This window comes from Paramisgurnus dabryanus, chromosome 14 (genome assembly GCF_030506205.2).
Source record: "Paramisgurnus dabryanus chromosome 14, PD_genome_1.1, whole genome shotgun sequence".
NCBI lineage: Eukaryota > Metazoa > Chordata > Actinopteri > Cypriniformes > Cobitidae > Paramisgurnus > Paramisgurnus dabryanus.
In genome coordinates, this window is record NC_133350.1 from 17,773,503 (window position 1) to 17,793,727 (window position 20,225).

The 20,225-nt window shown below is 37.8% G+C and overlaps 1 protein-coding gene across 13 annotated transcripts in view; it reads right to left on the reverse strand.

The window, feature by feature from the left end:
• ppfia4 (PTPRF interacting protein alpha 4) overlaps window positions 1-20,225 on the reverse strand; it is a 100,129-nt gene that overhangs the window by 49,035 nt on the left and 30,869 nt on the right. The window contains exon 1 of one of the 13 annotated variants that reach the window (XM_065241406.2): window positions 10,587-10,763. The exons of the other annotated variants lie outside the window; for them this stretch is intronic. Within the exon in view, the coding sequence (XP_065097478.1) occupies window positions 10,587-10,646 (60 nt within the window). The 5' untranslated portion in view covers window positions 10,647-10,763. Of the gene's footprint in view, window positions 1-10,586; window positions 10,764-20,225 lie in introns of those variants that run through there. 13 annotated transcript variants of the gene reach the window in all.

Below are 20,225 nucleotides of genomic sequence, written 5' to 3' on the forward strand. Positions count from 1 at the left end.
CGCTCTGCAAAAGTCGCCAAACACACCACAAGATAATCAGGGCTGAATTTGGGCTGATTTTCCCCCTCACGACAATCCTAGGTAAAGTCCAGATTGTCTTCGTGGTTGAACCGATTATCACTTGGTTGGACCAATCAGGAGCAGTGGGCAACTATCGCAATGGGAAACGTGCCTTGCTCAAGAGCACCTCGGTCACAACCTGCTGGGTGTGAGACTCGAACTGGCAAACTTCCTGTTACAAGCCCAACTCTCTAACCATTAAACCAGTTGTAGCCCTACCCAATTGTAAAAATTACTTTACTCATACATCTAAAACGGGTTTATGCTTAAATAAATTGCCAAAGGGAATAGAAAAATAAAGCTTATACATTTTTTTTCTGGGAACATGGTTATAATTCCCAGTTTAAGTAATGTTCAATAAAGTCTATGCTTTAACACCCTAATAGTCTGTTTCCAGTGAGTGGAAAAAGCAATATCTATGCTTGCCACTGGTTTAAGGTGCCCTAATCTTGGTTTCCCTTTGTAGTCTGTACCACAGCTGCACTGTTTGTGTCACTTTCCCCTGGCCCAATGTGGAAAATACACAGAGCTTGGTGCACAATTACCTGTTAATGGATTGATTCCTCTAAAGCATTACATCTTCTGTGGGAAAGATCAGAGCCATCCATGGCCTGAAATCAGTCAGGAAGAATGCAGAGACGTGCACACAAGTTTTAGTTTAGTGGTCGAAATGTTGGCAGGATGCCTATTGGAGCAGGTGAGGCTGAGGTTTATGCTTTTTTATGAACAGTCCTTCTCTTCTAGATGGTTAGGCAATCTTTATATACATACATGAGTGATATCAGGGCTCTGTAACCATCTGTCAGGACTCTTAATGAATTAAATAAACTAAAATAAATAATTTATATTGAGACATTAAAATAAAAACTAGCAGAAAAAATAAGCTATCCTAAAAGAAAAAAAAAACGCTTTAGACCGACATCTTATTATATTTAGTCATTTAGCAGACGCTTTTACCCAAAGAATCTGACTGTAATCAATCATTTTCAGTTTCAGAGAAAAAGAGTTTCTTCTCAGAATCAACAACACTGACAAAAATAATATGCTTAAATGTAAAAATGACACATTTTTAAAACCGTTTTCATCACTGTTCTCAGCTTCTGACAGCACACATGGTAAATAAACTCACTCCAGCTCAGCAATGACACAGTGCAAATCTAAAATGTGAAAACATAAAAGTGTGAATAAGGTCATAGTAGGTAACCTTCGGTTAACTGGTGGCAGCACAGATGGCTTTACTGATGAACTAATGTGAGAGAAATGACACTATTCAGTCATCACTGCAGTGATATTCAATGTACAGTAAATAAATGCAAAATATGTAGGAAAGATGTCTCTTTGATGCATGATTGCGTGCCGACAACTGTCCCACGTGTGTTAAAGTGACCTCAGTGAAGACTTCCAAGTCATTGACTCAAAAATACATCCATAAATCCAGCAACAAAAGGTCCCTCTGGGTAACAATGTGGAGTGACTGCGGAACTGGGGAATGTCACTGAAGGGCAAAACAAGGAAAAGTGACCCTCCTAAATAATGGAAATAACCTTTTGTGAAACTATAACCTTGATATCTTTAATATTGACTAAAGATAGAAATCAATGTGAAATCAACCTACTCTCAAAATTAGATTATAAGACTTTAGTATGGATTTCACAGACAGTGTCAAGTATAAGGTGTAAGATGCAGTATTAAACTGATTAAAGTTGTTCTTAACGCATGTTTGTTTGCATTTTACAACAGCTTTGAATGCATCATCAACCAATCATAATTTTGAGTCAAAAGCCGTAAATCAAAATGTCTGAATAATGTACAGGATGCACACTGTTACGCAACAGCTTTAATGTAGATATTTTCATTTGCAGTATCAAAGGTAGGCCTACAGTCTCACCTCTGCCTTCAGAGTGGATCAGGTATCAGATAACTAACTAAACTATTCAAATCTTGTTTTGTTACCTGAGCATCTTTGTATGAACTGATATGAAATGTTTCTAAAGAAAACATAACACTTTCTGTAAACAAGCCTCTCAGGTATCATTCAATAGAAGCATGATTATAAATGAGTACCTACAAGATCAAGTCTTGCAAGATCATTTAAAACAATCCAGCATGTTCTGATCTAGGATCAGATATATCCATAACTGTATCGCTTCAATTCACTGCACGCTATAGATATAAAGCTGATCTGAACTACAGATTAGTGCTTGCAGTTGATACACTTATCTATGAGGTGTGATATCAGTACCATGGAAACGGCAATTATAACACATCCGCTGTCATCACCCCTGCCGATGCAGTAAAGAGCAACGCCTCCTTAAACCTTTTGGTGTGTGAGCAATAGATACAAGCCTGTGTTGTTGTTACTAAACTGTTCCCTAACACACAAGACTGGGCTTACAGACAGATAACAGTCTAAAGTGACGTGGTTATATTATAAGATAGGATATTTCATCTTTGCTGTGTCACATACCAGGTAAAGGTGGGACATTTTTTGCCACCTTGCAATTTTATTTTTATCCATTAAAGGATGGACTGATGCCACAATGATTTTCAAATTCATGTTTTATGCAATGGCATAAGAGGAAATCAGGGCTCGAAATTGCGACTGTTTTGGTTTCCTGTAATTGTTAAAATATTATTGCTGCTATATTATTTAAACAGCATTTGGGTATTATTTTAGTAATCTATGCAGCAAAAAAGACCAAATTTCAAAGCTTGGCATTGGGATGTGTAAAGCCCAGTTGTGGTGTTTAATTTTTAATAAAATAAATCTATTAACTTATACATTGTAGTTGTGGTGCTTCATAATTTTTGGATGAGTGCGCCTAAATTTTTGCTGGTGCTCCTAACTCTTTTAAGTTGGGAGCACCAGTGCTACCAAATAAAAAAGTTAATTTTGAGCCCTGGGAAATGTTTGCAAGTTAACGTGTTCATGTATGACACAGTTATGGCTTAAAGGGAAACACAACCGTTTTTCAATATTTTACTATGTTTTTACCTCAACTTAGATTAATTAATAAATAATCTTTTTACAATAAGTGCACTTTTAATCTTTGTAAAACGCTTTTTGAATGTGTTAGCATTTAGCCTAGCCACTTTCATTCCTATGGCTGCAAACAAAAGATTTATTTTGTGCCACCATACTTACTGGTGTAATTGCTCATGTAACAGTCTTTAAATACGGAAAACATGGACGTTTTTTGTGGCTTCTAAATTCATCCCTGTTTGGAGCCATAGGAATGAATGGGGCTTGGCTAAATGCTAACACATTTAAGAGGCACTGTACAAAGATTAAAACTGCACGTATTGAAAAAAGAAAGGTATGTATTAATTCTTCTTAAGTTGAGTTAAGAACATAGTAAAATTTTGAAAAATGGTGGTGTTTCCTTTAATAGAATAACACTGGGTTTAAATGAATGTGCAATTAAAAACAGTACAAATGTCACTGTTTTAATAAGAGGTCACTTTTTTGTTAAAGGAATAGTCTACTCTTTTGCCATATTAAACTATGTTATTACCTCAACCTAGACGAATTAATACATACCTATCTTTTTTCAATGCGTGCACTGTACAGCGCGTTATGAATGTGTTAGCATTTAGCCTAGCCCCATTTATTCCTATGGTACAAAAAAAAAAGTTTTATTTTGTGGCACCATACTTACTAGTATCCTCATGTAACAGTCTTTAAATAGGGAAAACACGGAAGTGTTTGGTGGCTTCCCTGTTTGGTACCATAGGAATGAATGGGTCTAGGCTAAATGCTAACACATTCACAACGCACTGTACAGTGCACGAATTAAAAAAGATAGATATGTATTAATTCATCTAAGTTGAGGTAATAACATAGTTAATATGGAAAAAGGGTAGACTATTCCTTTAACCAAATGGTTGCAATCAAAACCTATTCTTTTAAGGCTATGTTACTATGTAAACATGGTAAACAAGTCTTCAATCAGTAGATTGTAAAATGCATAAATACAAGAACATCAACGTCTTCTGTTTAACCCTTTTAATATGAACCAAAAAGTAACATAAATAATGAACAATGCAGAAAACATAAAACATGAGATGTAAGAAGATGGGAAAGGGGAGTAAAATATTCTCACATGAAAATAAGTAGATATCATAGTATTTTGTCATGATCCTGTCTTTATGTTACAGTTTTGTAGCTCTTTGTGACAGGATCATGACAGGCCCACATGTTTTGTGTGAAAGCATGTGACCTTGGTTTGTTTTTAATCAGGCCATGTGCTTTCCCTGTCTCGTCTCCCCGATTGCTCCTCTATTGTGTTTGCTGTCCTGTGCTGGTTCGCTTTGATGCTATCCCTTGTCAAGTTAAGAAAGTCTTCTGTTTATATAGTAAATTATTCGTCAAGTGTATTGTTCGTTTATTAAGTCTATTCATTGTCATTGCCTTGTTTTACCCCCTTAAAGGTATGAATAAGGATGTTTTTTTATACATTTTTGCAATATTACTTGAAACTGTCTTTACTAACTGATAAAAGACTATTTATTAGGTGCACTGAAAGTAATAATATTAATATACGTCATCTGTGCACAAGATAGGGCCTTAAAAACATCAGCAAATTGCTCATGCGGTCATCACATCAGTGATTGGCCCTCTGGCTTGTCAATCACTGCTATTACGATCCTTTTGAGAGACGTGCGCGGTCCAGTAACTAAACACAGGCGACGCATGCGCATAGCGCATGAAAATCCGTCTTAAGTTTCGGTTTGTTTTCATTGTCGATCCCGCTTTCCTTCTCAAATTTGCACCACAGTAGACAAGAAATGCGAAGGAGGACGCAAAAGAAAGTCTTTTACAGTAAACAGAGTCGTTAATGAAGAAACATTTCAACGCTGAAGAGCAATGAAGGTACAGAGAGGTGTCAAGTCAGACGCGCACTTCGCAAAAATTCTTCTCGACAGGTAACAGTGATTATTCTTTTTTTGTGGAATAATTATTGTTGTACTGTTATTCAGGTATATTGACGTTGTTCGTGTACTGTAGTTGTAAGGCAGTGACCAGTCTGCTACATGCTAGTTGAAATAGGAGTAGCGTTGACTAATCTAACGTTACGTCTTATGTGTTTATTATCATATCATTTCACATAATGAATCCACTGACGCGACACACCATATGCCGGTGGTAAACAAACACTCGTGTTCAAATACTCGTGCACGAGTTTTGGAAGGCGTTCCCTAGAAATGAACTGTGAAGGAGGTGGGGGGGTGATCTTATGCATGCGCTCATTTCAAAAACTCAATAACGGTCTTTGGATTCTCAGTCGGCGAAAACATCCTCTTTCGTGCCTTTAAAGGGTTTTTGTCCCCAGTAAACTTGTTTTGTGAACACCCGAGCCTGCATCTGGGTTTCCTCTCTCTCTCCATTGGAAAATCATGACAGTATTTATTATAGTAAACTAAAGTAATATTTCACGACAACCACTACACTTCATCGACCCAGAATGCACTTTGTGTAAAACATAATGGCAGCCTCCACAGCTTAAAATTAGTCTTTCATGTTGGGATTTTTGAAGTAATGAAAGTATTTAATGTGTTCCTATAAATGGATTTTTATAGTAGGCAAATATAAAGTATTAAAGTATACAAGCCTTCATAGTCAAGGTATTTAAGCAAATGCACAGGGGAAACTCAAGTTAAAACTGCCAAAAAATAATATGATATTGCTTTATGAAAACACTGATACATTAATTACATTTTATTTTTGTGCATCAATCCAGAAATGTTTAAGAAAACAAAAAGATGCATTGAATTGGTTTCCCAACAGCAACAATGTATTGACATCTCACTGTAATATTCAGCTCAGTCACTCCTCTTGAGATCTGTGGAAAATGTCACTTTTTAAAGAAAAATTAGTTCTCTGTAAAATGCAAATGAATACAAAAAGCCAATAACTGAAAAGGTTTCGCATTGGCACACAAGTATGAATCACTCTTACACAAATTTAATCAGGACCAAAGGAAACAAAAGCTAAGTTGACAAAGTGCCAGGATGCACATTTACTGAAGTGTATCGCAGGGCACGGCTCAGTTGGGACCAACTAAGTTCTTACAACCGAAATCAGAGATTACAGACAGAGAGAGAGAGAGAGAGAGAGAGAGAGAGAGAAGTATGAAGTTAAAAATGGAGGTGGCCGCATACTCTATATATACGTCCCGAGGTCAGGGAGACAGTTAGGGACACAAGGTGAGACAGAGGTTGACATTTCTCTTCACACAGAATCGGTCAATCACACTTCAATGGAGGCAACTGCAGTGAGGGTGCTGACAGATGTCATTCTCAATTGTTGCTCTCGGCAGAGCGCCTCTGAACTTTAGTAATGTCCAGTCATCAGGGTCACTGAAAACATGAAGGAACTCAAGGACTTACACTTCACAAAGAATACAGATAAGAAAGCAACATTCCACAGACAGAAACAACCTAGCCTGCCTCAGAGGATTATGGGTAGGGTTGAACTGAGCCTCAAAAATTGCAAAATAAATTTTCAGGTGATGTGACATAACATGGCCAAGGGAACAGTCACATCTATACCATCAGCTCTTCTGTGAACTGTCTGGAGTTTCATTCCTTCATGCATCACAGATTATACTTCTGACAGGCTTAAGAATGCCTGCGATACAGAGAGAACATCTGTCAACAGATACACAAGTGAACACAAAGGGCCTTCTGACAGAACCAACATCAGTTCACATGCAAAACAAGCCCTAACTTTTACTGTCAGCTTCACTTCGCTACGGCTCCTTCTCTTGTGCTATGGTGGCCTATACTGAAATAAATCTATTTATTTATTTGTCACTTTAAAACAAACAAGTCAATATTTCCGTCTTTAAAAACTATAAGCCTAGTAAGCCCCTAAATCTCTCCTTTTCTCTCTCTCTCTCTCCCTTTGGGAATACAAGTGATAAATAAGCTTCCTGTGGTACATACTGTTTTCAGGATGCATCTTCAAACTGGACACTGCAGCTACTGTATTTACAGTACTAGGCTGGCCATAATGGCTAAATCTTTAAGCATTTACTCTGACAGGCCTTTTAATTTACTTCTTGCCTTTTTACTTTTTATTATGTTTTATTGCTAAACATTCATTTTAAAGGAATTAAATGCTACGCAAAAACACCTTTAAACATTTATAAATTAGCTTTAAACCAAGAACAAATAAAACTATTTAGACAAACTGAACTCAAGGTCGTTGTTGTTTATCTTTTTGTCTGTGTGGTTATCACACAATCACTAGAAGGGACCAAAATAAGTGAAAAGGAGGTTTATGTTCACATTATTGTTTACTCATTGACAGTTAACCCATCACATTGCATTTAGAAGATGCTCTCATCCAAAGCAACTTGCAGTTCATTCAAGCAAGACATTTTTTTTCAGTATGTGTGCTTTTGACGAATCAAACCCATGGCCATTGTGCTGCTAATGCAATAGTCATCCAGTTGAGCAGCAGGGATAGATAATGTTAACATTACTGCATCTACTAATTCATATATATATATTTTATGCGCGCCGAGCGCCTTGCGTTTTTTTGAAAGAGCGCAGAGAGCGGAGAAGCGCCCGATGTCATCCGCGTCTTTCCATTGTCTAATCGAATGAGGGGAGAGGCGGGCCTTACGTTGTGGTGAGGGAAGTTTACAGTTGCTTTTGAAGAACCGGACTCCACTCGCTCACTCTCTCCTGTGTGTTTATGCACCTCTCACCCTCAAACAAGGTCAGAGCAAGCGCCCTCTTTTTAAAGTTTCTGCTAATATGACAGTTAACAGCAAAAGAGCACTCAAGCTTTAATATTTGATTGACAAGACAGCTGACTCGGTGGTTCTCAATATAAAAAGCCGCGTCGCACTGATCTTTTTTAAAAAAGGCAGTGCGTCGCGCCTTGCGTTTCCAAGCATTTAAAGCACGTTTGGTGTTATTAGCCCTTAATAGGGATATACACAATTACACATGCATACATTGTTTAAAAGAGCAGCACCACAAACACAGTACGGTTTGTCTTTTATTAGCAATACGCAGGACACATGCTGAAAGCTGCCACTGCATTAGGCCCAAATGTGGAGCTTTATGGAGGAACGCATAGATAAATCTAGAAGAGCATTTCATGTAAAGGCAACAAATGCTCAGAAAGGTGAGCACAAATGTTAAAGACAGGGTGCATGATCTTTGAAAGCCAATGTTGACATTTGAAATCACCTAAACAAACACGCCTCTACCCAAATAGAATCTGGACCTTCTTTTGATAGAACCGCCCCAAACATAAGCAACCCAGGCAACAATGTTGGTTAGCAGACACGCCCCTTACCACTGATTGGCTACAAGTGTGTTTCGGTAGTCGGCCTCCCATTAGAGACCTCCTATTTTACCTTTTGGTGTGTCGCTATGTGTTAGTACATGTGGAAAGTTACAAATCTTAAAGTCTACGATGACCTGAGTTATCGTCTCCAACTAAATCTCTTTTCTTGGACTACAATAAACGCAAGAATTGTAGGCAACAGTTTACTTCCGCAGCCAGTTGATGTGGACTCGTGGTCTGCTTAAGCCGCACTGGCAAAGTTGATGGATCAGCTTGGTCATCTGCATTTTCTGGATCATCATATTTGAGCTTGTATTATTGAGGTAGTAAAGACAATATTATTTCCTGTTGGGAGCTGATCTTCCAAATATAGTAAGGAGTGTCACATTTCCGTTGAACATTTGAGGTATTCGGCCAATCACAATGCACTGGACAGCTGGCCAATCAGAGCACACCACACTTTCTCAGAACGATAAGCTTTGTAGCAATCGACACTTTTTAGAAAAGCGGTAGCCTGACGTTGCCATACTCAATTCTAGTCAGAATTTGAGTCTGATACCGCTCCATTGAGCTATAATTATGAGCCGTGTCTCAACCGAAAAATGCCTCTGCACTCAATTGGATAGACCTATGACCAATCAGAGCAACAGAGTATGTTATAATTACGTCTTCTGCAGCCTGACCGAACTGCTAGTTATTTCGCTACAATGACACTAACATTGTGATTATACTAAGTCTGAGTTAGCGAACGTACATCAACACCTACTATGTTTACAACATTTCGTTTATATCACAACATTAAGTATTTACTAAGTCATACAGTAAGACTATCTCTTACCATTTGTACGTTAGGTGAACTTCATCCATGACGATACCCATTACGTTGGCTCGAAAATATTGGAGCCTAGCATGTCCCTCCACTTATTCAGCAACCATGATTCCGGGCTTCCGAAAAGAAGCTGGCAACGACCGCACATTATATCCATCTTGTCATGCACGCCGAGTTGCATCGCTGTGATACCAATTTCTTGAGGATTCTAAAAGAGGATTCTCCGTTCCTCTTTTAAAATCAATGCTCTGTCGATATCTTTTAGAACAGACTCAATGTCAGAATCCACACATCTGAATTCTACAGCGGCAGCCATTTCGATAAACAGATTAAACACACGCGCTCTTTGGTGACGTGATTCATTGCGTTACTGTTGATCATCTGTCCATCATCGTATAAAGCCCGCCCTGACAATTTGATTGGTTCGATCAGCTTCGGGTCTAGCATAGTAGCTCCTCAATGAAGAAACTCCAGACCGATCTTCCCGCTCTCAAAATGTTGTGGGCGGGGCTAAGATCGGCTGGCACCCAGGCTAGAAAAGCGGGGCATAGAGGAGCAACAATAGTATGTGGAAAATAATGTTTTTTTAATCATAAACCACACAAACACATAGCATTACACCAAATACACAGAATAATTTTTTTTTTATGTAATAGAGGCTCTTTAACTTAAGTTAACATTTTGTTAATTTCTACACTTATTTTTTAAGCAAATGTTTAGGAAATCAATAAACCCTGCTAAAAAAACCCAGCATCAAACCAGCATGGGAATTACACAACATATGCTGGTCTTGCTGGTATGACCAGCATGGGATGCTGGTGCTAATGCGGGTTTAGCAGGTGCTGATGCTGGTTTGGTGCTGGTTAAGCTTGTGTTCACTAGCAAACCAGCACCAAAACACAACATATGCTGGTCTTGCTGGTTTTTCCAGGAACAGTATATTATCACGATGTTAAAGCTATTTAAGCAGTGCAAATATAAGTTTATTTATTAGCCAAAAATCTGAACACTGAACAATTATACATGCGTACGCCTTATTTCATTACTAACACACATGCCTTACCACGATTGCATATACACATTAGAAAAAAGCAACACTTACGCTTATATATTCTCAACGTTTTGAAACGTGAGATTAATTCAGAGCTTCATAGTATGTTACTCAACTATGGACTGCCGAAGTAAGCAAGTCAAGAGCCAATCGCAGTCTATGTTTTCACACCTAAATTCTATATAATCATTATGTATCTAAATTCCCACACATACTTTGACAAAAGCTGCTAACTTTAACAAGTGAAACCTGGTGACAGCACTAACCAGAAGCAACTCGAGCATCTTTAAAACAAACTTTATCGGAAAGCCAATACAATGATAGTTGCAGCCCCTTACCTGATACATGTATGTATTAAAGTAGATCCCATTGTGGATCTTCTGAGAGATAAGGTTCATCTCGCAAGAATCATATCAGAACCTGGCTTGGATCTGCGAGCCCCCGCAGTGAGGAGTGAAGGGGAGGGTGCAGGGAGGAGAGCAGGCGACAGAGAGAGAACGAGAACGGGACTCTAAATCCCTGATGGATGATGGTAAACTGAGGAATAAATAAAAGTCTTCGATGCTGGCTCTGCTTAGCAGTGGCGCACAACTCCGCAGACTGAGCCCCATATGAAAACGAAAAAGAGAGAGACATTGAAGGTGGGGGTGAGTAAATGGGGGTAGGAGTGCAGCAGAGGAAAAGGATGCTACGAAATGCAAACAGAGAGGAAAACAGAGCAAGGGAGAAGATATAAAGATAGAAAGTGAGATAGAGACTGAACAGTTGCTGGTGGGGCATGTGAGTCTGCTGACTGGAGGTACATGGAGACGTAAAGAGTTCAGGTCTACTTTGCAGATTTTTCGGCACAACAATTGTCTGCTTAGACAGGAAGAGATAGCTGACTGACACAGCTTGTTAGGGTTTTAAAGGATGACAGTTTGGGGTGGGTAAATCTAAAACTGTAATGTACTGTGAATAATAAAGTACTGCAGTGGTCTCTGTGAATGGATATAATACAATCAGCCAATCAGATTTGAGCTGCAATTTTTTGTTCTCTTGGCATTTTGTGTGTCAAAGGTTCTGTGAATGTAGTTTGAATATATGACTTCATGTTTAAGGTAAAACATGCTGAAATTGAAGTAGCTGTCATATTTCCACCACGTGCTATTCTGGGATGTGGGATTGTTTTGGTATCGATGTGTTCAGAGTAAGTAGGCTAGTATCTCACAGTGGCAATAATGATGAAGGCTCAGATTTCATCTTGTCCGGTTTCATCTCAGTCAATATGTGCTGAAAGGCTAAACTGATCCCAGATCTGTTTGATTAAGAGACAGAGGAAGAGTGACAGACGTGTGCTGGGACTGCGCTGTGAAAGTGAGTGGATGGAGAAAAGGAACAGGAAGTGAATTGGCAAGACAAGCCCCTCTACGGGATGCACCAGAAGCAGCTGACACCGGAGAATCCCACATGCGGCTGTTAATGGCATGGCTGAAGAACAGCCCAGAGGTTCTCATCATTACTGTACAAGAACAAGCACTCAACACAAGATCAATAGAGAAAAGCTGGAAGTTCCAGTGTGCACTGTTGACCAAAAAATGGTCAAAATAAATATATACCCCAGCTGTCACTTGAGGCAGTACCCTAAAATAAAGTCCTAATATGTACCATTAGATACAGATATGTATTTGGTTCCAGTATGTACATCTAAGGTACTACTTTGAACTCTTTTGGTGTAAAGGTGTACTTTTTGAAAGGTACATTGACATTATTTTCTGACAGGACAGCTTAGCTTCTACAGATCATACAGATTTTGTTCAAGAGAAAGCAAAATACTGCAGCAAAGATATTTCTCTAAATTAAAAAGTAAAGTAAATCTCGTCAATTAAGAGAAAACATTTCCCTGCCAACGACACTTTCCTGACAAGTTTTTTAATCCACCAGATGGCCTCTTACCCAATTTATAAAAAATTCTAAGCGAATTCACACATTTTAGGCCATAAAACATCAAAATCTGCTAGCTGCCTGTCCCCTGAACACACTGTAAAAAACGTGGAAGACAGCCCAGGTTCCACAAACTGCAACAAAACTACCAGGAAACATAAAGTGTTCCAGCCAATAAACGACAAGAAGGATTTGGGAGTGGGGTTGGGCGCGTTCATGACTCGTTCAGAAAGCACAGAAGGGAGGGAAGGAGTTAGCTATGCTCCGTTTTGATTGACAACACTTCGAACGTCAACAAGAAGTGACGTCACACAGATTCACTTAGAGCGCCTTTAATTTTAAACTTTGTGTATGTTTTGATAATCGTTTTAAATCCGATCTCTAACAAAATTCCTTTACAAAAATGCAATTATTTCAGCTTTTTGCTCAAAATTTTGTCTTTTTGAAGAAACCTACCCATATTTGAGAGGTTACGAAAAGATAACAAATGAAGATAGGATGAAACATTTTTTTTTGTTTGAAAGCAGATTCTGTTCTTTTATTTGATATATGTGTATGTTTATTTATTTATAGAAGAACATTTTCCTGGAAGGCATTTTGTGAAACTTTTGTGAAAATCACAAAAAATGCTGGCGGGGAATGAGTTAAAACAATGCTAATGTAAAAAACTATTTCATTATTATCAGATTAAGTGATAAGTATCCATTGTTCAGATTGGGCCATTTTCTGGCGGACATTTCTAAAGAAGTAATTTCTAGGAAACGGAGATGATCAAAATGTCTGGCAATTTTTGTATGTTCGTAAATGCAGGAAGACTACCGTAATTCAACTAAGACAAGGTAAAAAAAAATGTTTCATTGTCTGTCACCTTTAAAGGCGACATATCATGAAAATCTATGATTGGTTCCCCAGTGCTTATATCAACCTAAAAAATATAATAAAGATTAACCCAGTAACTTAGTTTTGGTAAACCATTTTCTGCAAGCATAAAAAATAGTTAATTGATATTTGGCTCCCCTTGTGATGTAAGAAGGGGATAATAACGCCCCTTAATCTGCACTATCCAACCACAGCACTGCCATTTAATGCAGAGATCAACTCATTTGCAATTTAAAGGACACAACCAAAAACTGCACATTTTGCTCACACCTACAAAGTGGCAATTTTAACATATTTTTTGCTGTGGTATTTTGAGCTCTTCACATACGCACTCTGGGGACACCAAAGATTTATTTTACAAAAGATTTGTAAAATGTCCCCATTAAACCTAAATTTAATGAAAGTCTAATTTCTAATTTTTTAATCAAATGACTTTAGTACTAGGTTTCCCTAAAAAGAGTTGGATACTAAGAGAGGTCACTAAACACAAACGTTTTCCTGAAATAAAACATTTAGTTTTAAAAATTGTGATGTAAATATTTCCTATATTTTCATTTTGTATTATGAATAAAAAGTCATTAAAACATTGCTAAAACAACAAAGCTGGTGGTAGCCTAAGACTTTTGCAGAAGTATATTTGTTTCTGCAAGATTATACAAACTTTTACATATGCAAGCATGGTATTGTACGATCACCACAATGTTACCAAAGATCTGAAACAACAGGTATGATGTTTGTATAGCTTAACTAAAGAATTGCATTAGCAATGCAAAGATCATAGATTCAGTCCCAGGAAACACACATACATTACTGATAAAATGCATCCAATAGCTTAAATGCACTGTAACTCGCTTTGGATTAAAGTGTCTGCCAAATGCATAAATCTAATGTCACATCCACTAAATATTCCCACTGCTACTGTTGTTGAGTCAACTGAGCCACATTGAGCTTAAATGTAGTTGTCAAGGAAACAGTAACACATCTAAAGAGAGTCAGCACCTGATGTGGAGAAGAGCAGATTACTCAGGAGAGGAGCTCTGTCGTCATTATTTAACCCAACACAGAGGACAGATTGAGCTAAATAAGCAGCGCTTTCCTGCACTTTATATGGCTGTTCTAGATAATCATTCTTGCTTAAATAAAGGCTCTTTACAACAGCTTGTAAGGAAAACATTTAATGCTGTGAGATTCCTAATGAGATAAAAAAAAATGTTACAGTGTGTTTGGGCTGGAGGCCAGGCTGTAGCAGTGCTTGAGGGGTTTGGCATACATTTTTGTTAATAGACACTCAAGCATAACAGAAGAGATTGTTACAATGACCAAATTCCTGTAGTCTGGTCTCTTTTTTACAGCCACTGTGGAAGCCTCGCTCTATTATTTGTAATGAGATTGTGCCCCCTTGTGAATAGGAGGTGTAAGTACTGACCTGAAAAGGGGTCAGTTCATCAATGCCTGATCTCCCTATGATGCATTATATGTATCTTCATCAGTATTTACTAAGAAACCTTGATAAAGAGCATATGAAATGCAAAAGCACACCAATGCATATAAAAATCAGTATTTGTGGCTACTTTTCGCCTCATATATATATATATATATATATATATATATATATATATATATATATATATATATATATATATATATATATATATATATATATATATATATATACCGGTACATTTCTGTTTGGAATGAGAACGTCCTTAATACCATCCAGACACAAATGATCAGCAAGTAGCAACTCGTGATTTTCTGGTCTATCTTAAGGTATCAGAAATTAAGGAGAGGCAAAAATGCTACTGAAAGTGATAAAAATAGCCAGAATTCCAAAATCGGGATCCCGAGATAAATTACTATTTTATTTAATACGATTTTTCATATTTATTTACCGGCCAATTCATTCAAATCACGTGACATCACCTTTTTGATGTTGAGATTCAGATGGTGAATTTATGTCAAAGACCAAACAAAATTAAAGAGCACCAACAGTCTGATTCACGATTTTACATTTCCTTACATACCCTAAAGTAAATGATGGCGCGTGTTATCGTCTCCAACGTACATTTCTTTCTTGGACTACAAACACATGGATTGTAGGCAACAGTTTACTTCCTGGCCTGGGATTGGTGATGTAAGACCGACATTACCATAATTTCTCCCGCTTGGACTCACAGCCTTTAAGTTAACTCCTGTTAGCATTGCATTGTGAGCGAATCTTTCAAACATAGTAAGGAGCGTCACATTTCCGGATGACATCAGAGGTATTCAAGCCAATCACAACGTACAGATTAGCTGGCCAATCAGGGACCAGCTTTTCAAATCCGTGCATTTCAGGAAGAGAGTGAAATCTGGAGCTAAAAAAATGTACGGTACACTGCAAAAAATGACTTTCTTACTTAAAAAGAAAAAATATCAAAAATTCTTAAATTAAGATGTATTTTCTTGATGAGCAAAATTTCCTAGGAAAATAAGTCTAGTTTTTATGCAAAAAATAAAAACTTATAAACAAACAAAAACACCTGTCAATGGAATAAGAAAAATGTCCTTGAAATAAGTTTACTTCTTTCATAAACACTTAATTCAAGAAATGTTTTCTTATTCCATTGGCAGATTTTTTTAAGCACAAAATTCGCATAAATTTTATTTTTTTGCCTAAAAACTAGACTTATTTTTCTAGGTAATTTTGATCATCAAGAAAATACATCTTAATTCAAGATTTTTTATTATTTTTAGAATTTTTTATTTTATTTTACTGAAAACAAAATTGAAAGACAAAAATACTACAAAGTCACTTTTTGCAGTGTATGTGGAAATTAATGTGTTTTTTTTTAACCATAAACCACTCAAACACACTGTATTATACCAAATACAAAATAACCAAATATTTTAGCAATGAAATAGGTGCTTTTTAAATATTTTCTTGTGGTTTAAAAACATATCCCTAATAATTAAAACCAGGCAATTTCAACAAAACTTGAAACTCACACTGATAAACTAATAAAAGACAATGATAAAGACAAAACAACAGAAGGCATGTTCAAACAATTTTGCATAATTGTCCTGAAATTTCCTCAGGCTGTGCATTACTGATTCCGTCGCATCGCCATGGGGTGAAAAAAGAGACGCGCTTCCGGAAGACAGAATTTCCCACAGCTTCCTTCAGCTGTTCTCATCCTTTCTCATCTCTGTTGCCCTTCACCAAGCAGTTCTTTCCTGTGGATCTTTTTGAAGCACCTCTTCACATAATCCCCTTATTCTGGAGTCGGTGCCTGCATGGCCGGGGAGCCATTTTACAGCTCAGCATGACTCCTGAGAAACATATTGTACATGCACGCGCACATAAATGCCCGGTTGTCACAGTCAGCACAAAAACGACCACGCATAAAACACTCTGGCATACAGTGCCTGCTGCCACACCCTATTTGGTCCAGTTTGTCAGAAAATGACTATGAGAAGGTACTATGTATGGACTCACATGTAAAAAAACGCATCTCACACCGGTAACATCACAAATCTTGTATGATTTCTATTCGTCTTATCTGTCGGCTGCTGGTTAACCTGCTGATGATCTATAGCATCGTCATGAAGTACATTACTCAGTGCAACAATGCATATCTGTTATGCAGAATTTATTTAATTTGCTCAACAATAAAGACTTAATAAGCTCAATGGCCCAGGGTCTGGGATTTTCCCAGCTGACTGCCCTTTTACTATATTATCCATTGAAAAAAATATTATTGTTTAGCCTGATTTCCAATGAATCATTGTTCGTATTTATAAAGCTTCTGGTGAGTCACTTCAAAAAAACACTTAATTACACAGACATTCAATTGAATTAGTGAATCAGATTTTAATATCACTGAACGATCTGTTCAGTGTAATCTACGCCGTTGGTGTCTTCTCTGTGTAATCTGATATAGAAAAAGACATGATCTGATCTGATCTGAGAAATGAGCGGGGAGGAAAAGATAAAACAGATTGGAGAAAGTGAATGAAAAATAGCAGAGATGCTCATTTCATTGACGGTGTTTGTGAAGACGTGGAAGATGATCGGGGTTATGGCTATATATGTGCGTGTTTATGGATGTGAATTCTGGCACATACAGAAAAGGTCATGGTTACAGATCTATACGTCACACAGTCAGGGACACCACAAGCATGTGTGTTTTTGTGTGTGTGATGAAACCCTACACTGCAAGGTGGACAAAGGGATTAAAATAAAAGCGGAAAGAGACGGTCAGGTGGTAAGAAGTTAGGGTGGCGCCTCAGTAAGAGATTTCAGACTGTGACCTTCCACCTACTGTATGCATCACAGTCCTCTTCGTGAATTATATACATCTACTAACACTGTATCTCCACTATATACATGTGTACTTTATCATATATCATTTTTCTTTTTAGTGACCTTTGCTTAGTTTCAATGCACTTCTCTTTGTTACACATGAAAACAATACAGATGTGCCGTGCGCGTGCACACACATGCACACAAATCCAGAAAAAAGGCACACACAGCAGAGTTGATGGAGCACCTGACCTGAATAATTTACTCAGAGGTAAAGCAGCGTATTGAGCTTCTTTACCACTGCAGATTAAACCTATAGGGAAAAGCACAATAGTGTGGTTGGGGGGTGGGGTGGTTGTGTTACAGATACAAACATTCACAAGCCATCATGTCTCTGGCTTCATGTGTAGGCAACCTACACCTTTTTATATTTGTCATATTCCCAAACTTAAAGGTATAGCGGAGGATTTTCTTTTTTGGGGTGGATCATCAAGACTATTGATCATCCTAGTTGTCAATCATTCTGGTAATATGTTTACGTAAGGTACGTGCTCATCCCTAGGTTCACTTTCTGCACATGTGCACTTTCAGGTGTATATGTGTGGTGAGCTACGGTTAGCCATTCATTGAAGCTCGCGTTCTCCGTGTTTTTTCAAAATGTCTGAGGGTTGCAAGAGAAAAAAAGTCTATGAATTTTATGACAAGAAGAGGAAGAACGAGACCAGAGTGTTTTTGGGAGAATATTTCACACGCTGGCATATGCTAAAAGGTTGGGCTACCCACTAATGCCTCAGACGCGAAGTTTCTACTCAACATATAAAGTTTGGCATGCTATTTGGAGAAATCCATTTAAAATCAATGTAAAAGTTGATGTAACTATGATAAGCGATGCTAGTCCAAGTCACGAACCGAAACTCAATTTATGAGCCATGCCGGCAGCAACTTGTAAACAGAGCGTGCATGAGAAGAACTAGGCTCGTGCATGCTCTCGTACACATGTTTAATAGGTGTTCATTTTCGGGAGCAGACTGTTGCGCAATTGCTTTTTTTTTTAAATAGAGAGGGCGGTTATTTTTTTTAAATTCTGGAAAATCTTTAACCATACCTTTACCACACTGGCCCCTGGTTTCATAGACCAGTGTTGGATCAAAAAGTGATGAGCCCAACAGCTGGGTTGAAATTAACCAAGAAAATGTTTATATTCGACCCAACAATGGGTTAACCAAGCATGGGTTAAATTACAACTCAGCGGGCATGGCTAGTCCCTTTTTGACCCAGCACTGGGTTGAAAGTAACCCAGCATTTTTTTTGTGTGTTGTCCACCTAGACTAAGACACATGTTTGAGCTATCTCAACTTAAAATGACTTGCACTGACAGATCTTAAAACAGGTGTTATTGATTTGACTCAAGATACACACAAGTAACGTCTTTTTTAAGGCATGCTTATTAAAGATGCTTAAAGATCTTAATTAAACTAAAGCATAGTCCTTGCTTTAGCTAAGCCTTGTCTGTGAAACCAGGCCTTAAACTAAAATATTGAAATACATAAACATTTGCTTTGAGGGTGTGATATAGGTGTACAGTAATGTAAATCAAGTGGATTTTAAAACACAACCAGCCTTATAAATATTTAAACACATGCTTCAGCTATCGACATGTAGCTACCTGAATAATAACATATCCAGTGTAACAACCGACCTTTAAAATTAACTGCTTTGTTACCCCCACAGTAAAGCAAAAATGCCATGTATACAATAGTATTGATGCTTGCCTGCAGTGCATTGGTCCAGCATTCACATGTGCGTTTCTTCTGGCTAATGATTCTGTCCCAGCAGACAGTGCCAGACGGACATATATTAACCCCACCGCTCAAGACAACCAATTTAGATCCTGTCAATATTAGGGCCTACTGGCTTTCCTCCATCCAAAAGCTTTAAAACATGCTGTGTTCAACCAAACATCACAAACCTTTCTCAAAAACAAACCCATCACCATAAAGAGCGTACATCAGCCGAAAAGCAAAGCTGGCTTTACTCCTTGATTTATGTGCATCTATGGACAGCATTCACTGTCAATCACAAACTGTTGAGTCTGAACATGCATTCTGCTGGGAAAACCGATAAAAATATCTTACCATTCATTGACTGATCTACTGTCATCCGGATGAATGGATGAACACTAAATAAGGTCAAAATGTTAATCATTTTCTCTTACAAATGTATTGTTTTGCTTAAAGTGACACTTTGTAGTTTTTCAACCTTTATAATATATTTTCAAGACCATTGTGATGGTAAATCGACTTAAAATAGATTGAATGACATGTCCACCATAGACTGACGGTGTCTGTATCGCTTTTACTCGTACTTTTAAACTTGAGGTTTCGGGTAGTAACAAAACAAAAAACGACAAAAATCTGCTTTACGGCATACGTCACTTTCTCCACTTCCTCAAACTCGGATGTGAGAGTGCAACTATCTATTTTCCTGATGTTTTTGTCATGGCCGAAGCAGCAACTAAGAAAAAGAAACCCAAGGTTTTGTCGGAGGAGGGGTTTCTTTCCGATGCTGACTTGGCCCTCATGCTTTCGTTCTAGTAAGTAATGTTATAATGCTTGCATATATAAGTCCTGTCTGGCGCCCAAATACTCTTTTTATTTTACGTGAATTTTAATGGAGGCTACTTGAGGAGTTTAGAGAGAGACTTATATCACGTGACATTTTGGTGCTGTGGTGGCGTTATGGACCTACGATCCGGGCAATCCAGGTTCGATTCCCCTTTAGGGCAAATTTTTTTTTAAATATAAACTTTAACCAAGTGACCACCATTATAACTGGCATGTAAACGTGAGTTATGCAATTCTTTTGGCGTTTGATGAAAATAAATCCCATG